The 20,009-nt window shown below is 40.8% G+C and overlaps 1 protein-coding gene across 4 annotated transcripts; it reads left to right on the top strand.

The window, feature by feature from the left end:
• The first annotated feature begins 259 nt into the window (after nucleotides 1-259).
• Nucleotides 260-18,975, top strand: abcg4a (ATP-binding cassette, sub-family G (WHITE), member 4a). Of its 4 annotated transcripts, none has more exons than XM_023280203.3 (16): nucleotides 260-857; nucleotides 1,231-1,303; nucleotides 4,007-4,244; nucleotides 9,443-9,560; nucleotides 9,714-9,846; nucleotides 9,935-9,985; nucleotides 11,237-11,382; nucleotides 11,474-11,597; nucleotides 11,812-11,926; nucleotides 12,022-12,161; nucleotides 13,627-13,725; nucleotides 13,850-14,018; nucleotides 14,119-14,219; nucleotides 14,307-14,465; nucleotides 15,121-15,239; nucleotides 15,359-18,975. In XM_023280203.3, exons 1-16 carry the CDS (start codon nucleotides 469-471, stop codon nucleotides 15,582-15,584), a joined length of 2,400 nt encoding a protein of 799 aa, XP_023135971.2. In that variant the 5' UTR covers nucleotides 260-468; the 3' UTR covers nucleotides 15,585-18,975. The 4 variants fall into 4 exon arrangements, with proteins under 4 accessions (XP_023135971.2, XP_035808701.1, XP_023135972.1 ...); XM_035952808.2 differs by having other exon boundaries at nucleotides 269-1,037; XM_023280204.3 differs by lacking the exon at nucleotides 1,231-1,303 and having other exon boundaries at nucleotides 270-857.
• Nucleotides 18,976-20,009: the final 1,034 nt, after the last annotated feature.

Genomic DNA, 20,009 nt, shown 5'->3' with positions numbered 1-20,009 from the left:
CCCAGATACAACAATCCAAAGTAGCTCCAGAGGAGAAATTTAAATGCGTAAAATGTTTAAGTTGGCACCTGACAGGCTAAATGGATGAAACAGGCTGTGACGGGCAATCTGATCCGAATTAATTCAATTAACTGTGAAGCTACTCCAACTTTTAGGGTCGGTGTCCCAGCTTTAAATCACCACCATATCCCTAAAATCTCCTCTCACTTGGAAATGTTTCTATTATTAATCAGTATAGTCCAGCCTGCTGTGCTTCGGCCTGGAATGTTTCTGCTTTTTTTTTTCTTTTCTACGAGACTTGATACATTCCCTTTAACGTGAGATCAGGATGAGAACAATCAGAACCAAAACAGCATCTCCTCCAGCAGCATCTTGCCAGCAACGCCCTGCATCCCAGACCGGCGTGCGCACCACACAGACGCACTAACCGGCGAGAGGAGGACGGAGACTGCTATCGAGCTGCAGCTGATGCTGCTGAAGCATCTGCAGCGCTGTTTGGCTGTCTTTTTCCTCTGTGTGTGCGTGTGTGCGTGTGTGTGTGTGTGTGTGTGTGTGTTTGCTTCCAGATGTCAGGGGAGACTGAAGATTGCCATCAACGCCGCTGCTGAGGATGTATATGAGCAGAACGCTTCGACGGACGGATGGAATAATCTTTGCGAGGGAAAACATGACAGGCATCCCACCGGCGGTTCTCCGGCACGCAGTGATAGTTTGAGGGCCGGACATGATTTTAATCTCAGGGGTTGCTGTGGTGGATGCGGGATGATGCGCGCCGCACCCCGAGAGATATTGATAAGGAGAACACAGCTCGGTCCTTCAGTGTCCCACAAAAGATCTTTCCTGGACTGTGGCGCACAGTGAGCATCTTCATTGTTTCTCTTTTTTTTCTTTCTTTCTTTTGTTTTTGGGGACTGATGTGGAAGGATTGGGCTGTTTTGACTAAAGGGATCCACTGAGCACTGTTGCTCTCACCAGGAGAGGGGAAAGAGAACCAGGGCTGAGCTGCTCACCTGGTCATTTCAACACACTAATAATAAGTATGTCCCATGTCTGCTTGTGTGTGCCTGTGCATGTGCAAATGCAACACACTGTAGGACATCTAGTGCAAACGATGTCCTCAGCACCTACATGACTCATCCTCTCAAAGAAGTCTCCCTTTTTGCTCTGTTAAATAGTGTCTTGTGTTTTCATTGCCATCAGTTTGCTGGTAACAGGTGCTTTTTTTTTTAGGAAGAGCCGGGAGCATCCCCTCATCACTCAGCAGTCATTGCAGAGCACAGATCCACCACACCACTGCAAAGCTGTACGGACACATTTAATAACCATATTTCATCCCCTTACAGGAGACTTTTACTATGGCTGTGTGTGTGCTCACGTGTCCTGTCTTTGGGGCTGCACATGACAGAACATGGAGGCCTTTCTCCAGAGTGAGAGGCCATTAAAGTCTGTCAGTGTTTTACATGACTCATACGCAGGCTGGTAATGGAAATACACTAATGGCAGGATGATCAATAGAAGCCATGGTCAATTTTCATCAGTGGTCCTCTTCACATGTAGATATTTTATTACACGTACAGTAGGTCATGGATAGTAGACAGGAGAGTACCACAGGACTGCAGGGGATTGCATGGCAGCAGGCAGTAGCTTATGTGTGCAGTTAGGACTTGGAAAGTTGCACACATGTGACTTGAAATCTGTATCTTCTGTGTCCTGTGCTCTGTAATGTTTTCTGCAGTGTTGGCTGTATCATATTTATCAGGATTTACTACAGTAGCCTTGTTTCTGATGTGAGTGGTGTCACAAAATGATCTTTTTATGGAGATAAATGTGCCTCAGCTAATGGCAGCTCGGAGACAGCCGGCTGGATGATATGACATTGTTTATGCAGTTTGAGTATATGCGTTACCACGTACTGCTTATTTGTGTTCACCCAGGAATGTTAAAAGCAGTCTTAAAGGTGTTGTTTACAAGGTGTGGATTACCCGGCCTGAATTACTGGGCATGGTATTAGTAGTACTTCTCAGATATTTGGACAGAATCGTGTTGTATGTTGGTTTGCTGGACACAAATTAGACTATACAGATGTAAAGAATATTTACACTATTTTTAAAAAATATTTGTTAATTTGTTGATACAAAAATGCTATGCACCCAACTCATATAGCTTGATGTGTTTGAATTGGAACCCACTGGGATGAAGATTAGTCGGTTTAAATTTAATGAACACTTACAGAAAACATTGGTTTAGGTTATGATTCTGTGTTCTGAAGCAGTTTTATTTCCTCTCAGACCCATATTTGCCTAAAAAATGCCAGTGGAAGAATATTTTTCAGTGCACTGTGGCTATTTGGACACCATGTTGTTATGTAGGTTGGTTTATTTGACACAGTTTGGACTATATGAATGAAAATAACACTGACGGATTTTTTTTTTTTTTAAAACTTGTTGATTTGTTGATGCAAAATAGCTCCGAACCCAACTCACATAGCCTGATGTGTCTGAATTGGAGCTCACTGAGATGGTCTTTTTAAGAGTTTAGTTTTTCTAAGATTGACGTGAGTCAGCGCAATTTAATAGAAGTTTACAAAAAATGTTGGTTTTATTTATGATTGTCTATTTTAAAAGCAGTTTTGTTTACACTCAGATCCACATTCGCCCAACAAATCCCGGTGTGACCAAATTTGCCAGTGCACTGTGGCCTGTAAGAGTTTACCTAAGGAAAAAACTACCTCAGACCACTTACTTGTATAGAAAAGGAATTATCAAAGTTTCCACATTAGTCTGAAGGAGTCATGTTGCTGCTAATAAACCACAATGTTTACTAGCAAGAATATTTTGAAGTAAAGGTCCAACTTTGAAGCTTAGTTATTAATAAATGCAAAGTAATTTCTATATGATCTATTTTTTCTAATTCTATAATGTTTTCATACATTATAATCCCTCATACTGTGCATTAACTATATAATATGCTTAAATCCACCTTGAACTTGACTACAGGTTCAATATGTAGAGAGTAGAAGAGGAGCAATTCATTTCCAGTGAGACAAACATCCCTTTAGTTGTCCTTGCAGCATGTAAACATAAAGATCCATAAACCTTTAACTGATAAATATGAGACTCTTTCTGTACAGCTGACATGAATTTAAACAAGGCCACTTGAGTACCTTCTCAAAACGCCTTTGAATCAATTAATGAGTGACTTTTACCTGATTAATTCAATATTATTAACATAATTCTGAAGATGTCACGAGCACTGACGCGTCACTGTGCCGATATCAGTGACACAACGTGTTGTTTCAGTCTCAAATTATCGGACAGCTTATGGATGTTCAGCCACTACATGGTTTTACACTTCAGACAGGCCGCCTTGTCCAGGAGGAAATCTCTGTGAATCAGCAGTACTGTAAGTGTGCTGCAATACTGAAACCAGATCCCAACTCCTCACACTCAGAATCTCATTCCCTTCAAGCAGCAGCCCATAGAATAAAGTGTAATCAGATCATGTCCAGCACCTAGTTTTTAGAGGATGTCTGCAGTCGAGCTAAAATCATTCCTGGGACACACCTCTGTGTCCACACGTCTCCTGAGGCAGTGGTTTATTGAGGCCTATTAGTCAGTAGAAAATAATTTGGATTAATTGGAACCAATCAGCTGGCCAGAGGTCAATTAGATTTCATCATCTAGTTGATTGCAGTGTCAGTCATGAGTCGCATATTAGTTCTAACTAAATGTAAGATGGAATACCACTTCATATAAAAACTGCCATACCAACTTGATATTTTTTTCTCTTTTTCTCACAGTTTATGGTTTTAATTTAGCCTAAACAGCTATTTCCATATGTCAGAAAATGTGCTTGAAGGTGTCTTGTTGCTTGGGAAGTTTGAGCTTTGTGACGTAATTGTTAACCAAACTTAAATCCTGTGATCAAACAAATTGTTCTTCACATATTATAATGTATACACCCTCTTATTATGAAGCAGGGCCTGATGTCTGTCGTCTTTTTACAGCCTTTCAGCATGGCCGAGAGGACGATGGAGCAGGGCTCGGTCAGCATCCCCATGGAGGAGACCAAGCTTCATGGAGGGGCTCCCCAGGAGGCGCCACTGCTCACCCACCTGAAGAAAGTGGAGAACCACATCACCGAGGCCCAGCGCTTCTCCCACCTCCCACGCCGCTCTGCTGTGGACCTGGAGTTCAATGAGCTCTCATACACCATCCGAGAGGGTCCCTGGTGGAGGAGGAGAGGTACTGCAAGCTCGGTTCACATAGTAACCATGACAGATGAGGAGGCAAACACCACCCATGGCAATCAATATCTGGAGTGCAGAAATTTCAAGGGAGGCTTTTAAAAGCTTTCATGACATTTAGAAAAAATGCTTGCTTTTTGTGCGTTATTCCGCCTTCGTCTGCGTTGTTCTCGCACATGTCGCCCAGCCCTGTTGTTGTACACACACTTACAGACCATGTTGTGGCAGCCAGTGTGCCTTCAAGCTTTGCTGCGCTCAGCAGAGTTTAGACACAGTAAATAATTTACAGTCTCAGGTTGGCACGGTGCTCGGCTCTCTTCTCCCTGTGTTGTGTGGCGATAGGCGGTGGCAGTGTGTCAAGCCCCTGATTGATCTGCTCATGAAAAATGAACAGCATTTAAACTCACCAACCTTAATAATGATGAGCCTCCAGACTTTGGTCATCCCTGCTTGTCAAACAAACCCACCTTCTGCAAACTGGTACATCTAGCTGCTCTTGTAACGTGCTGTATATTCAGCAGGGTGGGGACATCAGAGGAATCCTTTCATTTACCTTCTCCACATGGTATCCAAGGAAAAGCCCGGCATGATGCATTGCAGGCTGTGTTATTTTTGCTCTTGTGTAATATTGATGTGCATTATGAAAGCCTGGCAGAGGAGTGCACGTTGTTCCATTGTGAAACCTGAATGTATGGAGAGTATTAATGAGGAGGATCATGGCTAGAAGGAGGAACAGCGAGGGTCTCTTGAGCTGAGATCAATACACAAGCTTTTGTTTGTGCATTGACGCACACAGTTTTCTCCACCGGTCTCATCAAAATCAACCTGTGGTTTCTGCTTTTGTTTGTGTTGTCTCTTCGGGATGCTTGCCTCAGCTCATCAGGCCGATCATGTATGAACTGGAAGTGTCTCTCTGTCTCAGCTTTTACAAATTAAGCAGCGACTTTTATAAAAGAGGTTTTCTTGCCATTTAGCTCTGTCCAGTTTCACTAAACCCATCTCATACAGAGCCTTATAATGCCTTTCTGCCTCTCCAATTATCTCCTATAAAATAACAAGCTACTACCATCTTTATAATCAGTGAGTTCTTTGTATTTGACATATGCTGCAGTTCATTCTGAGGGGGTTGACAGTGTTTGTGTCCCATTTAAAAAGCTCAGAGCTGATTCTCTGACTGCCTGATCAAAGCTAGTGCAATCACACTGAGCTGTGAACACTGTTGTTTTGCAGTTTTCTCCTTCGAAAAGCATCCTTTTAAGCCATTTCTGCAAACTTGCATGCATTTGGTAGAGAGGAAAGAGGAGATAAAGGATGAACCTCGAGCCCATGATGTCATTTAATGTGTTTTAGTCTTTGAGTCACCGACACACTACTCATGAGTCATCTCTTAGGATGTCTGTGACGAATCTGAAGTGATTAGATGAAGATATTGTAAATGCAGTAAATGTAAGGTTCTTTCTTTTACTGTAAAAGGTTTCCGGCAGGTTAGCCGCCCTCCGTCTCCTGCTGTTGTTGTTGTGGGCTCTCCTTGGTGAGGCCAGACATTTATCGCTGCTGGGATGGAGCTGCTGTGACCTGCTTCCGTGTTGAGGGTATTCTCCTCCCGAGGGAGATAACTGGTGAAACACTAGACCAGCCTTGAAAGGGAAGGGCGAGGGGGGAGGAAAAGAAGAGCAAGAAATGTTTACATGCCTCTAGGTGATTTACTGTGAGTTGCTTCTTTGCACCTGCCCTCATAATCTGGGTTTGTTGGGAAGAAAAGGAAAGTTGACCTTGCATAGAGATGAAATCACAGCTTATTTAGCATTTCTGTGCCTCCTAGATGATGTTCCTTTTTCCATCATTATACCCATAATAACTCAAATTTATGACTCTGCGATGGAGCTAATCTGGTAATTCAATACATGCAGGTGACAGTATGTGTGAACTGTATGTTCAGATGAGGATAAAATAGACGTCACTGTGTTGTACTGTATGTTTGCCATATGAAGGATGCTAGTGAAGAGTCTGATGCGTTATCTGCCAAATCTTGTGATGTGAGGAGGATGGACCACAGAAAAGTGATCAAGGACAGATCTTATTTTTTTCATTTTGGCTTTGTCATTCGCTCCTTTTCTATTTTTCCATCAATTTAATTTATTATTATCTTCAGCGGTTTAGTAGACATGCTTCTTGAATTAAATCTGCTTATATAATAATCTCAAGACATCAAACTTAAAAAAGAAAAAAATATGGGAATGTAGAACGCTGTATTGCTCCCCTCATCTATTTTCGCAGCTCTGTGGTATTGTGGAAGGTGTGGATGGCAGATTTTGACAATAAGGAGGAACACATGGAATAAAAAAGAAGATACTTTTGATTCAGCCTCATCAGTCTTTTAGGCTGAGTCCAACAATATTACAGAAGTGCAATGATAAATTAATGGAATACTCTTTTAGATGTGAATTTTCTTCTCATTTATTTGGAATTTATTAAATGCAGGTTGTTCTTCTGGCATTTACTCATCCAGAAAGGCTACCACTGCCTGGTTGTGTGCAGTGTATGTAGACCAGAATGAAATTAGATAAGACAGAAAAATTGACTAAGTGTGAGTAAAAAAAATTAATAAAAAATGAATTATATTCATTCTGTGAGAGCTGACTTAGCATTTATGTCATGCACTTCAATTTTAGACAAGTGATGATCTCACCTCATAATAATTTGTCTATTAATTACTCTGAGATCATCTATAAGGTGAGATTGGAATCACTGAGCAAATACTGCCACTCGCTGTTAATTTTCTGTATCCTTGTGAGGTGGACAGTGAGGTGAGCTGGTTTCACTCTGCGGCTCTAATGAGACCACAGGATGTGAGTGCAGACCCACACAGATGAACCATTACTATGCAGGACCTACAGCACCGGGTTAGATCATCAGTATGCACCACATGCCAGGGCATGGCTGCTTCACTGACAGCAGGTAGCTCTGCTGTCTGAGTGCAGCCTGTCTGATGTAATAACTCTGTGAGGGAGGAGGGGGCGCTGCCATCAGGCTACTTTACTCACAGAGGGTTTCAGGGGGCTGGCAGCTCCACTGAGACCCTAATTACACAGCTCAAGACAGGACGAAGCGTTGTGTGTCCACTAAGGCGAAAGAGACACGGGTGACAACAACCTCTTTTTGGCTTTCCATTTCTGGAAGCTTTCACAGTCTCTGTCAGCTCCAACACTGGTTGTTTTACTGTTCCCAATGCGCGTCAAGAACCGCAAAGTTTAGGAAATGCATCACAAAAACATGAGCCGTCTTCATTTGCAGGCCACACCACAGCAACGATTTCTAAAACTGCTGCAGGGAAGTAATGCCTGTGGTTCTTCAGCTTGTGCCAGTGAGGGCGTCAGGATCTTAAATCTTTCTGTAGTGTTGTTTCTCTTTTATTTCTTCTTTTCTTTTCCTCATCGCTCTGGCGTGCACCTGATGTCCAGCTCTCCTAAAATGCAGTAAAATCTTCTTGTTGTTATGTTTTTCAGGCTTCACGGCCAGCTTCACCTTGAATTTGTTCTTTTCCCCAGATACACTGATAACAGCTTGTGCATCTTTGTCTAACTCCCCATCACTGGCATTCCTAGCATTCTGTAATCTGTCCTCTGTTGCCTGCTGATTAGGACACTGTAGATGATACATTTGCTCGACCACTTATGCTGGACAGTGCTGTTGCCTCTGCCTGAGGGTTCGTTCAGATTTAGTACCCTGTGACTTCTCCTGATGGAGTGAAATGAGCCTCGCTGTCTGCATAACCATCTGTTGAAATGTTTAGGAATCACTGAACCGAGTTTCTCAGAGCAACGCAGCTCCGTAAAGTCCAACAGCAGAGGCAGGATACTAGAGTTTACCAGAACTGCTGCTCCATCTGATTCACTTTTACACTGTCAGGAGGTTATAAAGCTGTTTAAAAAGCGAGCACGCTCATAATGGACCAAGTGGATGGGCCATGACTTTATAATTACCACAGAGTAAAGACATCTGAATACAGAATGTAAAATCATTTTAATCTTTGTAAGACTGCACACCAGTTCTGCCTGTTACTTTACATTGACTTTTTCTACAATACGTTTTCCACATGAGCATCTTTGGCAGAGGACACTGTAGGATATAAACGGATGAAAAATGTAATTTCCTGTCTCAATAGTTGACCTGTTCTCCCCTTGTGTTGCCTCGGGGTAGTGAAACATATATTCAGTAACATATTTACACTCAGTAATCTACTCTGTAAGCTTTCTTTAAGCCCTCTGTAACAAAATCACCAGTCAAATGAACTTGGAACTCAGCACACTATAGCTCTTCTGGCAAATCTTGCAGATAAGCTCATTTTTCTAAACTTGGTATTTGACTTTTGTCCTAATATTTTTCCATCTATACTCAGTTTTCTTTTTATTCTACCATTTATTTCCTCTCTTTGCTTGTCATTCCTTGTAACACATAAAACAAAAGATTCTGTAAAAGATTATGTTATTGTTACAGATGCATATGCATTTGCAGTAAAATAATTTAATCTTGGTGTCAAAGTTCAGAGTGACACAAATTCCAACATAAAACTCAGTTGAAATGCATTTGTTTTATGTATCTTTAATTAATAAGAGAACTTTTCAACATTTATCCTTCAATTCTGATAGGTAATTACATGTGATATGTAACTAATTAATAATGCCTTGGGATAGGACATTGCTTGAGATCACAGCATGGTGACTACATTTAGAGAAATGCAAATATATTAGAGCCAAAATTGTACATTTTTAAATGAATTCATCATCAAGATCAGCAGTTGGTTAAAAGAAGAGCAAGACTGATAACTGGATCCAATAATCAGCCATTCTGATAACTGATCAACCCCAATAATCAGCCATTCTGATAAATGATCAACCCCAATAATCAGCCATTCTGATAACTGATCAACCCCAATAATCAGCCATTCTGATAACTGATCAACCCCAATAATCAGCCATTCTGATAACTGATCAACCCCAATAATCAGCCATTCTGATAACTGATCAACCCCTAGTTAAATCTCGATGTTCAAAATATTTCATAAACACTGAGAGTCACAATGTAACCTCAGGGGTAGAAATGAAAATTCTGTTTATAGCATAAATGTAAACTCTTCAGTGGACGGCTGATAAGAACATTTTTAGACTATAACTGAGCTTTTTTTTTTCTCGTCAGGTTACAAAGCCCTCCTCAAGTGTCTGTCGGGAAGATTCAACAGCAGAGAGCTGATTGGCATCATGGGGCCTTCTGGAGCTGGAAAATCCACTTTGATGAATATTCTGGCAGGTTACAGGTGAGAGCTGGACGTGTATGAAGCCAGTGCAGATGCCTGAACAGAATATATTCTCCCATGTCTTCTAATAAGATCTTGTTCTACTTAATTTACTGATATATGCATGAGCAGGCCTACATCCAGCTTCTAAAACGTCTGTCTGTGTGGGAACAGGGAGACGGGCATGAAGGGCACGATCCTGGTGAACGGCCGGCCGAGGGACCTGAGGACCTTCAGGAAGATGTCCTGCTACATCATGCAGGATGACATGCTGCTGCCGCACCTCACCGCGAGGGAAGCCATGATGGTGAGGTCACTGTGGGGGGAAAAAGAAAAACTACCAACATCTCATTGAATCTTAATGTTTAATACTGAGTGCTGACTTTGTCTTTCAGGTTTCTGCGAATCTGAAACTGAACGAGAGCATGCAGGTCAAAAAAGAACTTGTGAGTCTGAATATATTGATTGTATCACAATTACACAGACACAATTAGTTGTCAGCTAGACAGATAATAGATAAATTTGTCTCACTTCAGAGATTTATCAGTGCCATTATTACAAATATTTCTAGTAGTAATAGACCACTGTGGGCAAAATTGCAAATTAATGAACAGGATTATTTTACGGCACTATTAATTCACAGGATCTTTACATCAGTGTAACAAAATACCTTAATTCTTCTTGAATTAATTTACTACATTAGCGCTAAACATTTTCATAATACCCAGAATCATCCTCAGTTCCTTTTCTTGACTTCTTTCCTTCCGTCTTAGTCCCTTCCTGCAGAGATGCAAGCAGAGGAGGCAAAAAAAGACATTAAAATCGAGGCAACAAGCATGTAATAAAATTAGACATCCTTGCCCAAGAGCCATTGTTTTAAAGCAACATCAATTAAATATGACATTTGGCACAGCTTCATCATCTGTCTGTCGTTTTGTGAGAACCTACCACTGTATTTTATGATTTCTGTCAGATGATCACAACAGTGTTCAAGATACCTTGAATGTGACAAGAATGTATGCATGTCATACTTTTTTTTTTCTTCAACACACAACCGTGCATTCTGTAAAGTATAAAAGGGTAATGACAAAAATTACTATAAAAATAAAGACTGACATATGCATTAAATACACACATTTAAGATAGGACAAAACCTTATGATATCAGTCGTGCTCCCAACATGGTTTTTCATTCCAGCGGTGTGTCAGGGTCCATTTATATGTCACAGGTGTGAAAAAAAATTTCCACAAAGGATACACCTGTGTATCTTTACTCATAGCTGGACAGATGGATTTTAGGAGCTGAGACATCCTTCAAGATGAAGTGCTAAGATTGATTTCTGGGTCACGGGCAGGATGATGAAGGACAGAGGAGACCTCGGAGGCTCAAAATAGAGAAATGAGATGAGCCTAAGATGGAGGAAGTCAACCTCAAAAGTCACATGATATGACAGACGTCACGTGATATAAATGGCCAGAAGTGTTTTTCTGCTTACCTGAGCTGCGTTTTCTCAAAGAAACACAAGAAAAAGCAGATTAATGAACACTGTCTTGTCTGCATCCAGATTCTTCTACATCACATCACAACATTCATCCATATTAGAGTTTAAGGTGACATTTACCATCATAGAAGATATTCTCTGCATTGCCCGTACATATTTTTTAGTGTTCCAACACTTCTCTTTGTTTGTGTTTCAGGTGGATGAGATCCTGACAGCTCTGGGCCTCCAAGAATGTGCTCCGACACGCACCATCTCCCTCTCTGGAGGCCAGTGTAAAAGACTGGCCATCGCCTTGGAGCTGGTCAACAATCCACCTGTCATGTTCTTTGATGAGCCCACCAGGTCAGACATCACACATCTACTCTGAATCTGTGCCATTTTACCTTAGATCCAGACTAAACGCTGCATCTGTTCATCTGTTTGTCCATCCTAGCGGTCTGGACAGTGCGTCCTGCTTCCAGGTTGTTTCCCTCATGAAGTCTCTGGCTCAGGGAGGACGGACAATCATCTGCACCATTCATCAGCCCAGTGCCAAGCTCTTTGAGATGTTTGATAAGGTAACTTAAGTGCTTTTACTGTTGGACACCATTAGCGGCTGCTCAGATCAGGACACTGCAGGTTAGCATGATTCACTTTGTGCAGCTGCAGCAGAGCAGCAGCAGCAGTCGATGTCCAGCCTTGTTGTTTTGTCAGTTTTTTATGTATTATTCAGGAACTCAGTGTGTTGGAAGCTATGATGATTACTCTGTACCTGTGTTCTTCATCTTCCAGCTGTACATACTCAGTCAGGGTCAGTGCATATACAAGGGCACAGTCCCTTACCTCATCCCTTATCTGAAGAACCTGGGCCTCCACTGCCCGACGTATCACAATCCTGCTGATTTTAGTGAGTTGCTCAGCTCTTTCAGTACAAGTGTATGCATGCGTGGGCCTATTTTTTCGGTGTATTTGTTCGTACTAGCTTGTCCTCTGTGTTTCCAGTCATTGAGGTGGCATCAGGTGAATATGGAGACCTGAACCCAGTGCTGTTTGAGGCGGTGCAGGGTGGTCTGTGCTCAGAGGAGGGCAAGAAGAACTCCAGAGATAAAAGTGACTCCTCCTGTCCCTCTCAGTGTCACAGTGTAAGTCATGCACAACACTGTGTCTCATATTATACATATATGTATATTGTACATACATTGAAGCACTGCAATCACAGAACCTTGAAAATGCCTGCACTGATCTCAAAGAACTGTTCAGTCACAAAAAAGCATGCATAAGATTTTAACTTTTTTCTTCTGTGGTGCCTGAATGATTAACTGCATTCAATAAACAATAAACAATCTACTCATTTACATGAAATATGCAGGAAGATGTTTCAAAAGTACAAGGCCACAGTGTGAACAAATTCTAATCTTGGAGCCTTGATTGCATTTGAATTCAAAGTCCCCCTACTACATATGTAAACCATAAAACAACGCGTTATAATAGCCAATAAAAATGATCAGAACCCATACTGAAACAAAATGCTCCTTTCCTGTCCACATTACTGCTTATTACATTTCAGCGATCAGTTTCCTTAGTATCTATATCATCTTATTCTACACTTTGCTTTTGTCAAACTCATGAGTTACTTTTGATAAGAGCGTCAGCTTAATGCTGAAACTGTAAATGTAAACTGCCTCATTATTCCCATACTGTGCATAGCGCAATTTTCCCCACTGCTCCTTCAAATATTGTCAGGTTGTTGATTTTTCTCTGTTATTCTTGGTTATACACTTATTCACGTTTGGGTGGAGAGTAAGAGAAGACTGATAACGCTCTCAGATCACTTCTTTAAATGCAAGACTACAGCCAGGTGGCAGTTAGCTTAGCACAATAACTGGGAACAGCTAATTGAACAGCACTGTGGCTTTTACACTTTAGTTTTTGTACGGATTCAACAAAAAAAGATATAACCGTGTACTGCAGCCTAATGTTTAACAGAAAGTGTGGCATTAGTCGGCTGTTCTTAAGGTGGTGGAGCAGGCTGTCTATTAATAGGAGGGTTGGTGGTTGGAACCCCGGCCCCTTCAGTGTGTCGAAGCGTCCTTGGCCAAGACACTGAACCCTACATTGCTGCCATTAGTGTGTGAGAGTGTGTGTGAATGGGTGAATGAGAAACGCATTATAAAGCACTTTGTAGAACTCGGCGTAGGTAAGAAGGTGCTACATACATGCAAACCATTTACAATTCATTCAGCTTCTAATCTAATTCAGTCAGTATCAGTCACTGACATTCTGAATCCCTTTTAAAATACACCTTGAGCTTAGGCTGTTTTCGTGACACGTTGTTTCAGCAAAATTACAAAGGGTCAAGTGTGAAAAAAATGTCCCATCAGCCTGTAATTCCAGGTCCAACTCAGGGTCAAGCACATTTCTTGCATGGCATAAAAACACAGTCAAAAGCTACCAGAGAAAGCGTTTTAATTTCATACTAAATTGATACTATTCTTAAATTATTCTCTTGAAAAGAGTTAGTTTGGATCATGACAGCGAGATAATGTTTTGTATCTCCATGTGGAGTATATATCTGACTCTTTGTTGTCACCGTCTGTTTTCACACAGGACACAGGAACCCTTGAGAAGCATAGCTTTGCCACCAGTACCTTCACACAGTTCTGCATCCTCTTCAAAAGAACTTTCATTACGATATGCAGGGACACGGTAAAACAATCATTCCTGCATGATTTTGTTGAACATGTTTTAAACTGATACTTAAAAAAAAAAAAAAAAAAAAACAAGGTTCAATTGATTCTTCATATGAACTATGTCAATTTTGTTTTTCAAGGTGCTGACCCACCTCAGGGTGATGTCACATCTGTCGATTGGAGTGCTGATCGGCCTGCTATATCTCAAAATTGGAAACGATGCCAGCAAGGTGTTCAACAACACTGGCTTCCTCTTCTTCTCCATGCTGTTCCTCATGTTTGCTGCACTGATGCCCACAGTACTAACGTGTAAGATGCCAAGTCTAGCGAGAGACTGGAAACATTGATTCAGTGTGTTGTTTATTCCGATTGAAGTGGAAAGTCTTCTAACGCTGCTGTTGTTCCACAGTTCCTCTGGAGATGTCTGTGTTTGTGAGGGAACATCTCAACTACTGGTACAGCCTGAAGGCCTATTACTTGGCCAAAACCATGGCAGACATACCGTTCCAGGTGATGTTTCTATTATGTAGTCACTCAGTGTTTTGGTGTGCATAAAGTACAATCTGTATTAATGACACTAAATATTATCATTCACAGGTGATTTGTCCAATCATGTACTGTAGTATCGTGTACTGGATGACTGAACAGCCTCCAGAGGCGGGTCGTTATCTGCTCTTTATGGCCTTGTCCACGTCCACAGCCCTGGTAGCTCAGTCCCTGGGTCTGCTTATAGGGGCTGCATCCACATCTCTGCAGGCAGGCGAACTTATTTTAACACCTCTCTGCAGCAGCTGTTTTTAGCCTACAGTATTTCCAACTGATGACATACTGCTTTTTTATGCATAATTATATCTCATGTCAACATTAATGGCTCAAATTGAGCAAAGCATTTCTACCAGTGTGAGCATGAATTACTTTATTTATTTATCTGCTGAAAATATAGGGCACTGAATACTGTCAGTGGCTTTGAGGTGTTATACACTGTTGCCATAACACATAGTGTCCTCCAATGGAGTCCATAGCACGTTCGGAAAAAAAAATACACAATGCAAAGCGCCACATTTTATAAGATACAATAAACTTTACTGATCCTTCACCAGGAAACAAACAGGTTCCAGCAGCTACATACAGATGATGCATGGAAGAAGCATTATAGATGCTAAAATAGCCATTGTATGACTCAACAGTTGATAGTAATTATGCAAAATGTGTCTGAATTTGCTGATCTCTACTGAGTGAACCATTGAACGATCATTGGGAGTAGTGAATGAATGAACAAGGATCTGTTTTTAACCCTTTTTGACCAAGTATAATTCTAAAATGCAGTACTTTTTTAAGTACTTGCTTATAAGATATTTAATTATGATTCTTTGATGCTTTTTTAAACGGATGCTGCCAATTTATTACACAGGTAGCAACATTCGTGGGTCCTGTCACAGCCATACCTGTCCTCCTCTTCTCCGGCTTCTTTGTCAATTTTGACACCATCCCCAAATACCTGCAGTGGAGCTCTTATGTGTCCTATGTCAGGTATTGTCCCAGTTCAAATGTCTGAGACTGTTCACAACGTAACATAGAACTTACTGTGGCTAATGGTCAGGCGTTCTATTAAAACTGTTCTTGAATTCGTGAGTTTTGTCTGCTTTCAGGTATGGCTTTGAGGGTGTCATACTCTCCATCTATGGGATGAACCGGTCTGAACTGGAGTGTCCGGACCCAGTGTGTAAATTTCAAAAGCCGGAGGAGGTCCTGCAGCTGCTGGATGTGGAGGATGCAAAGCTTTACGTGGACTTCATGGTGTTGGGGGTTTTCTTCCTGGTCCTCAGACTGGCCACTTACCTGGTTCTGCGCTACAAAGTCAAATCGGAGCGTTAAAAGACCACCACCGTCGGATCTGGATACTGGTGCATATCCCGGCAGTGTGAGATAGTAAGAAAACATATAATGTCTCTTCCTCTGTCTCTACTTCACACACATGTAGAAAGACATACACAAACCCGGCACATACAATCAGAAAGCTGTGCTACCCCATTACCCAAACTGTACAGTAAAAACAGACTGAAACAGTTTGTTGTTCAAGAAAAAGTTCAGACTGTGAAGTGTTGTTCTGTCTACCAGGTAATGATACGTCTCAAACCACTATTACCTTCCAAACATAAAATATAGTAAAATACAAATATTGTGTATCTGCACCATAAATGAGCAAAATACCCAACAAAGTAACAGAAAGCATGTTTCATTAAACTGAGAAATTTGGATTTGTATTTTTTGGCCACTCCAGGAGCCTTTCATATGACTCATGAGCTCATGAGGAGCCGTAGTAACCATCTTGGTGCAGGAGTGTCCACTAACTTGTAGCTTCTCAATCCAGTGCCTAAAAAGGTTCACATCAGAATCCCAATAATCGATACCTAATTGGACAGCATCAAACACAAGCGATTCCCTTTTATTGTCATCGGAGGAGGGGGAACTTTCCATTCCAGTTCATGTGGATTATCTCTCTCTGCTGACGATCTTATCAGGTATCTTTACCAAGATGCTGAACATGATGACTTGTCTTTATGGAATACAACCCAAACAAACCGACTGCCAGTGGATGACGTTCCTCGCTTTCCATCTCTAGTGTGGATCATTTTTGCAGGCCTTCTGCCCGACCACCGATGGCTACAGAACATTTGGATGAAGTGCTTGTAAAAATGTGCAGCGTGTCTTAAACAGCGGCTGATGTGGACTCACCCTGCGACCAGACCTACAAGTCCTTACCCGTCCCTTATTAAAACATGTTTGTTTCTGCCATAAATGAGGAAACATTCAGTGAACTGGGAGCAAAATGTGAAAGCGAGTAAGCATTTTCCAGCCTGAAGCAGAGGGCTGTCCTGATCGCAGAGAGAGTGCTGTTTTAGGTGAAGTGCAATAGCATTATACTATGGTGAAAAAAAGTGGTGTTTGTCCAATCGGTGTCGCTCTTTTGACACAAATTCTTTAAAATGCTTGTTTCCACTCGTTGTATGACTCTTTAGCTGCCTCCTCCCTGAGCTATGAAAGGAAGTAACCTGGTTCTTTCCTTCCCTCTCTCTGCTTTGCTGATGTCTGACAGATGTGTGTTGTCCAAAACAATGCTAGATACTTGAAATGCTGGCTGGGCAGTTTTTGTGCCTCTGAACTAGAATGATTTGAGTTTCCTCTGCTTTATTGTTTGCACATACACCTTATGTCTACATACATATGCTCTTTCTAACACACACATGCACACACATACACACACACACATACACACACACACACACACACACACACACACACACACACACACACACACACACACACACACACACATTCACCTTGGCAATGTTTAGAAGAGCCTCTCCTAGTCACAAGGCAATGCAAATATTTTCCAATAGACTTGCTATGAAATATTTCTTACTCAAACTATGCTACTTAGTAATCCTTATTATAATGCATAAAATAATGTGAGTATATAATCAATGATTGTACAGTGAATATGTCATGCTGTAAACAAATGTACATTTGCACTTTTCAGTGAACGTTTCTTTTTTTTAAATTCATTTCTATTTAATTTTATTTTTATATATCTATGAGACGAGTGCTGCTTGAGAGTATAATGGGAAAAACAGCAACTGAATGTTGCATGTTCACTTTAGGAATGAAAATTCAGAGTATAGCATAATGACTTTAGTTCTTCATCCAACTGTATCATGTGTATCCTGCCTTGTTTGAGGAGATGCAAGTCCTCTGCTTTCCGTTGAACGGAAGCATATATCTGGAATCAGGCATGCGTCACTGGTGTAGATTAAAAAAGGAGAGAATCAAGAGCAGGAAGGTAACCAAGTGTGAAACATGACAGATGCAAGAAGGCAAGGATAAACAACAGTCAACCAAATGTGTCATCATGTAGCTGAAGAGGGCAGTTTGATCAATAACCTACGATCAACTTCACTGTTAGAGAGTAAACTGCAGCAGCTGAGGTTTGGATTCTGTCATTAATAGCAATAGTCAACAACTGCAGTGTTTTACTGTTATACCTCCCACTTCTGCTGCATCAGTCAGTTTATACATTTAAATAACTTGAGTGCTTTTGTTCCTATTATGTGCAATAACCATCCAAAGGTATTCTAACTCTATGAGACCAACTTCATGGAGGGAAATTGTGACACTGCAATCAGAACTTTTTAGTTGTGTTTTTGTTGCTCCTGTTCAGTAACATTAGCTAATGGTGTCTACTGGATTGTCCTAACGATTTCATTTGAGAGACAAAAGAGGGGAATAATGCCACTGGGCAGATGTTGCCATGTTCACCAAGATAATTGGTTCCCAAGTTAGTGCAGGAAAATTTGTAGCGCAGGGGAAAACGTTGCATAAGTCAGTTTTTCTGCCGACACAGAGGATGTGTTGTCTTAAGCTCCCCCGCCTTCGATCAAAAGCCATGAGTTGTAAGCTGACCTGTGGGTATGACTGAATTTGAATAAAACTGCAGGAAAAGAAACGGCTCCAGCCCACGAACAAAGCAGGGATAATTAGCAGCACTGAAGTCATTAAGCAGTCTGGAGAAAGTCTTTGGCCTGAGGTCTAAAGGCCTGTGTTACCAAAGAAGAAAGCAAATCATCCTTCTTCTGCCGCAAAATGTGGAAAATGGTGGGTGAAATGCCCAAAGTTCTAATTCATTTTCTGACCAAAGAAAGTGCTCTGAAAACACGAAGTTTGTAGCCATTCAGGTCTCACCAGTTTTCCTGATTTCTGAGATTTGTTTGCCAGTGTCTCTTCCAGGTCCAGAACACTGACAGTTATTGATGGTTGATGATTTGGCTCCAGTGGAGATACTAAATAACTGAATCGTGATCAAATGTAATCATGGATATACATTATGAAGAAGCCTTGCAGGTAATACTGCAGGATGCAGCTGATGAGCGCATTTTCAAATCAAATAGGTTTTTTCAGTCTCTCTTGTTTTATTTATCATTTCACTGTCTCATCTGTCTCTCATAATAAGCCACCAGACTTAAGTGCACTCTATCATGCATGTAAGTAACAATATTCAGACTATCCCTGCAGAAAGCTTTGATTTTCTGATTGAAAATTAATGATGGAATTAAGGCTGTATTACGCAGATTGTTCTTTTTTTGTTTTGTTTTATCTGATATAATTTGTTTATCATTTGCAGTTTGATTTACGACAACTCAAAAAAAATGCAAGTTCTGTATATTGAACACTGTTTCAAGGATTATAATAAAGATCATTTATAACCTTTGCCCTGCTCATTGAGATGATTTGCTCAAACACTGCTTGTTGTCAGTTCACATTATTTAACGTATATACGAGTATGTGGTTATTTATTGTTTGCTAACTCACTTTGTCCATGACAGTTTGCTGCATACTTTCCTGTGGACAAGAATTTTGAGGGTTAATGCTTGGGGTTTTGTCAAAGGGCACTTTTTTGTCCATTGTGTGTGTATATTTCTACAAAATTCACTTTAAAATCATGTTAAAGACATTTCAAAAACAACTAAAGGTGGCTGAAACAAATGTTATGAGCTGAGCCAGTGTTTCATGTCATGTATTAATAAAGGAAACCTCTTGAGAACCCAAATACCTCCAACTTAGAGCAGCTTTTTCAGTCATTGTGCACAAAATAAAGGCTTTATAAGACAAGGTATTGCTTTTACAAAATGAAAAGCTGAGTATAAATATCACGAAGAACCAGAAAAATTATGTCTACACTTTGTTGCTCAAAAGCACCATTGTCCTGGTGACAGTGAGAGCAGTAATTGCAGGCAGACACAGTGTGGCATGAGAGGAACTGAAGTGCTTCCACAATTATATATAATGGCTTTATTCAGAGTGAGGAAGCAGTTTAGTCATAATTTATACTTATTGTCTCAGCAAAAGCTGAAAACAGGTGACAAAAGAAAACCAGTTTAACAAAGATTTGGATCCAAACGTCTCAAAAGACACGTGGCTGAACTGAGTTTGAATAGCAATTAGATACATGAACGCCAAAATAAAATGAATGTCTGTTGCAGCAGGTACAAAGAAATTAGTGGAGAGGAAAAAAAACTAAAGCATCAATTAAATATTTGGTCGAATGTAATTACTGACTGAGCACACAGGATTTTGGGATTGTTATTCAGATTGAAATATCATGTGGTCTAACAGAAAATAAATATATAATTTTGTTCATTTGTTTCCCCTTGAGGATTATTTAGTTGTAGACAACAAGACATTTATGCTCTTGTTCCTTAACAGAATGCAGGAATATAGCTGGCCTTACATGTGTTCTCTCTG

This window comes from Amphiprion ocellaris, chromosome 14 (assembly GCF_022539595.1).
Source record: "Amphiprion ocellaris isolate individual 3 ecotype Okinawa chromosome 14, ASM2253959v1, whole genome shotgun sequence".
In the NCBI taxonomy this organism is placed as follows: Eukaryota; Metazoa; Chordata; class Actinopteri; family Pomacentridae; genus Amphiprion; species Amphiprion ocellaris.
The sequence above is the reverse complement of the archived record's forward strand: the minus strand, read 5'-3'. Positions and strand labels throughout refer to the sequence as shown.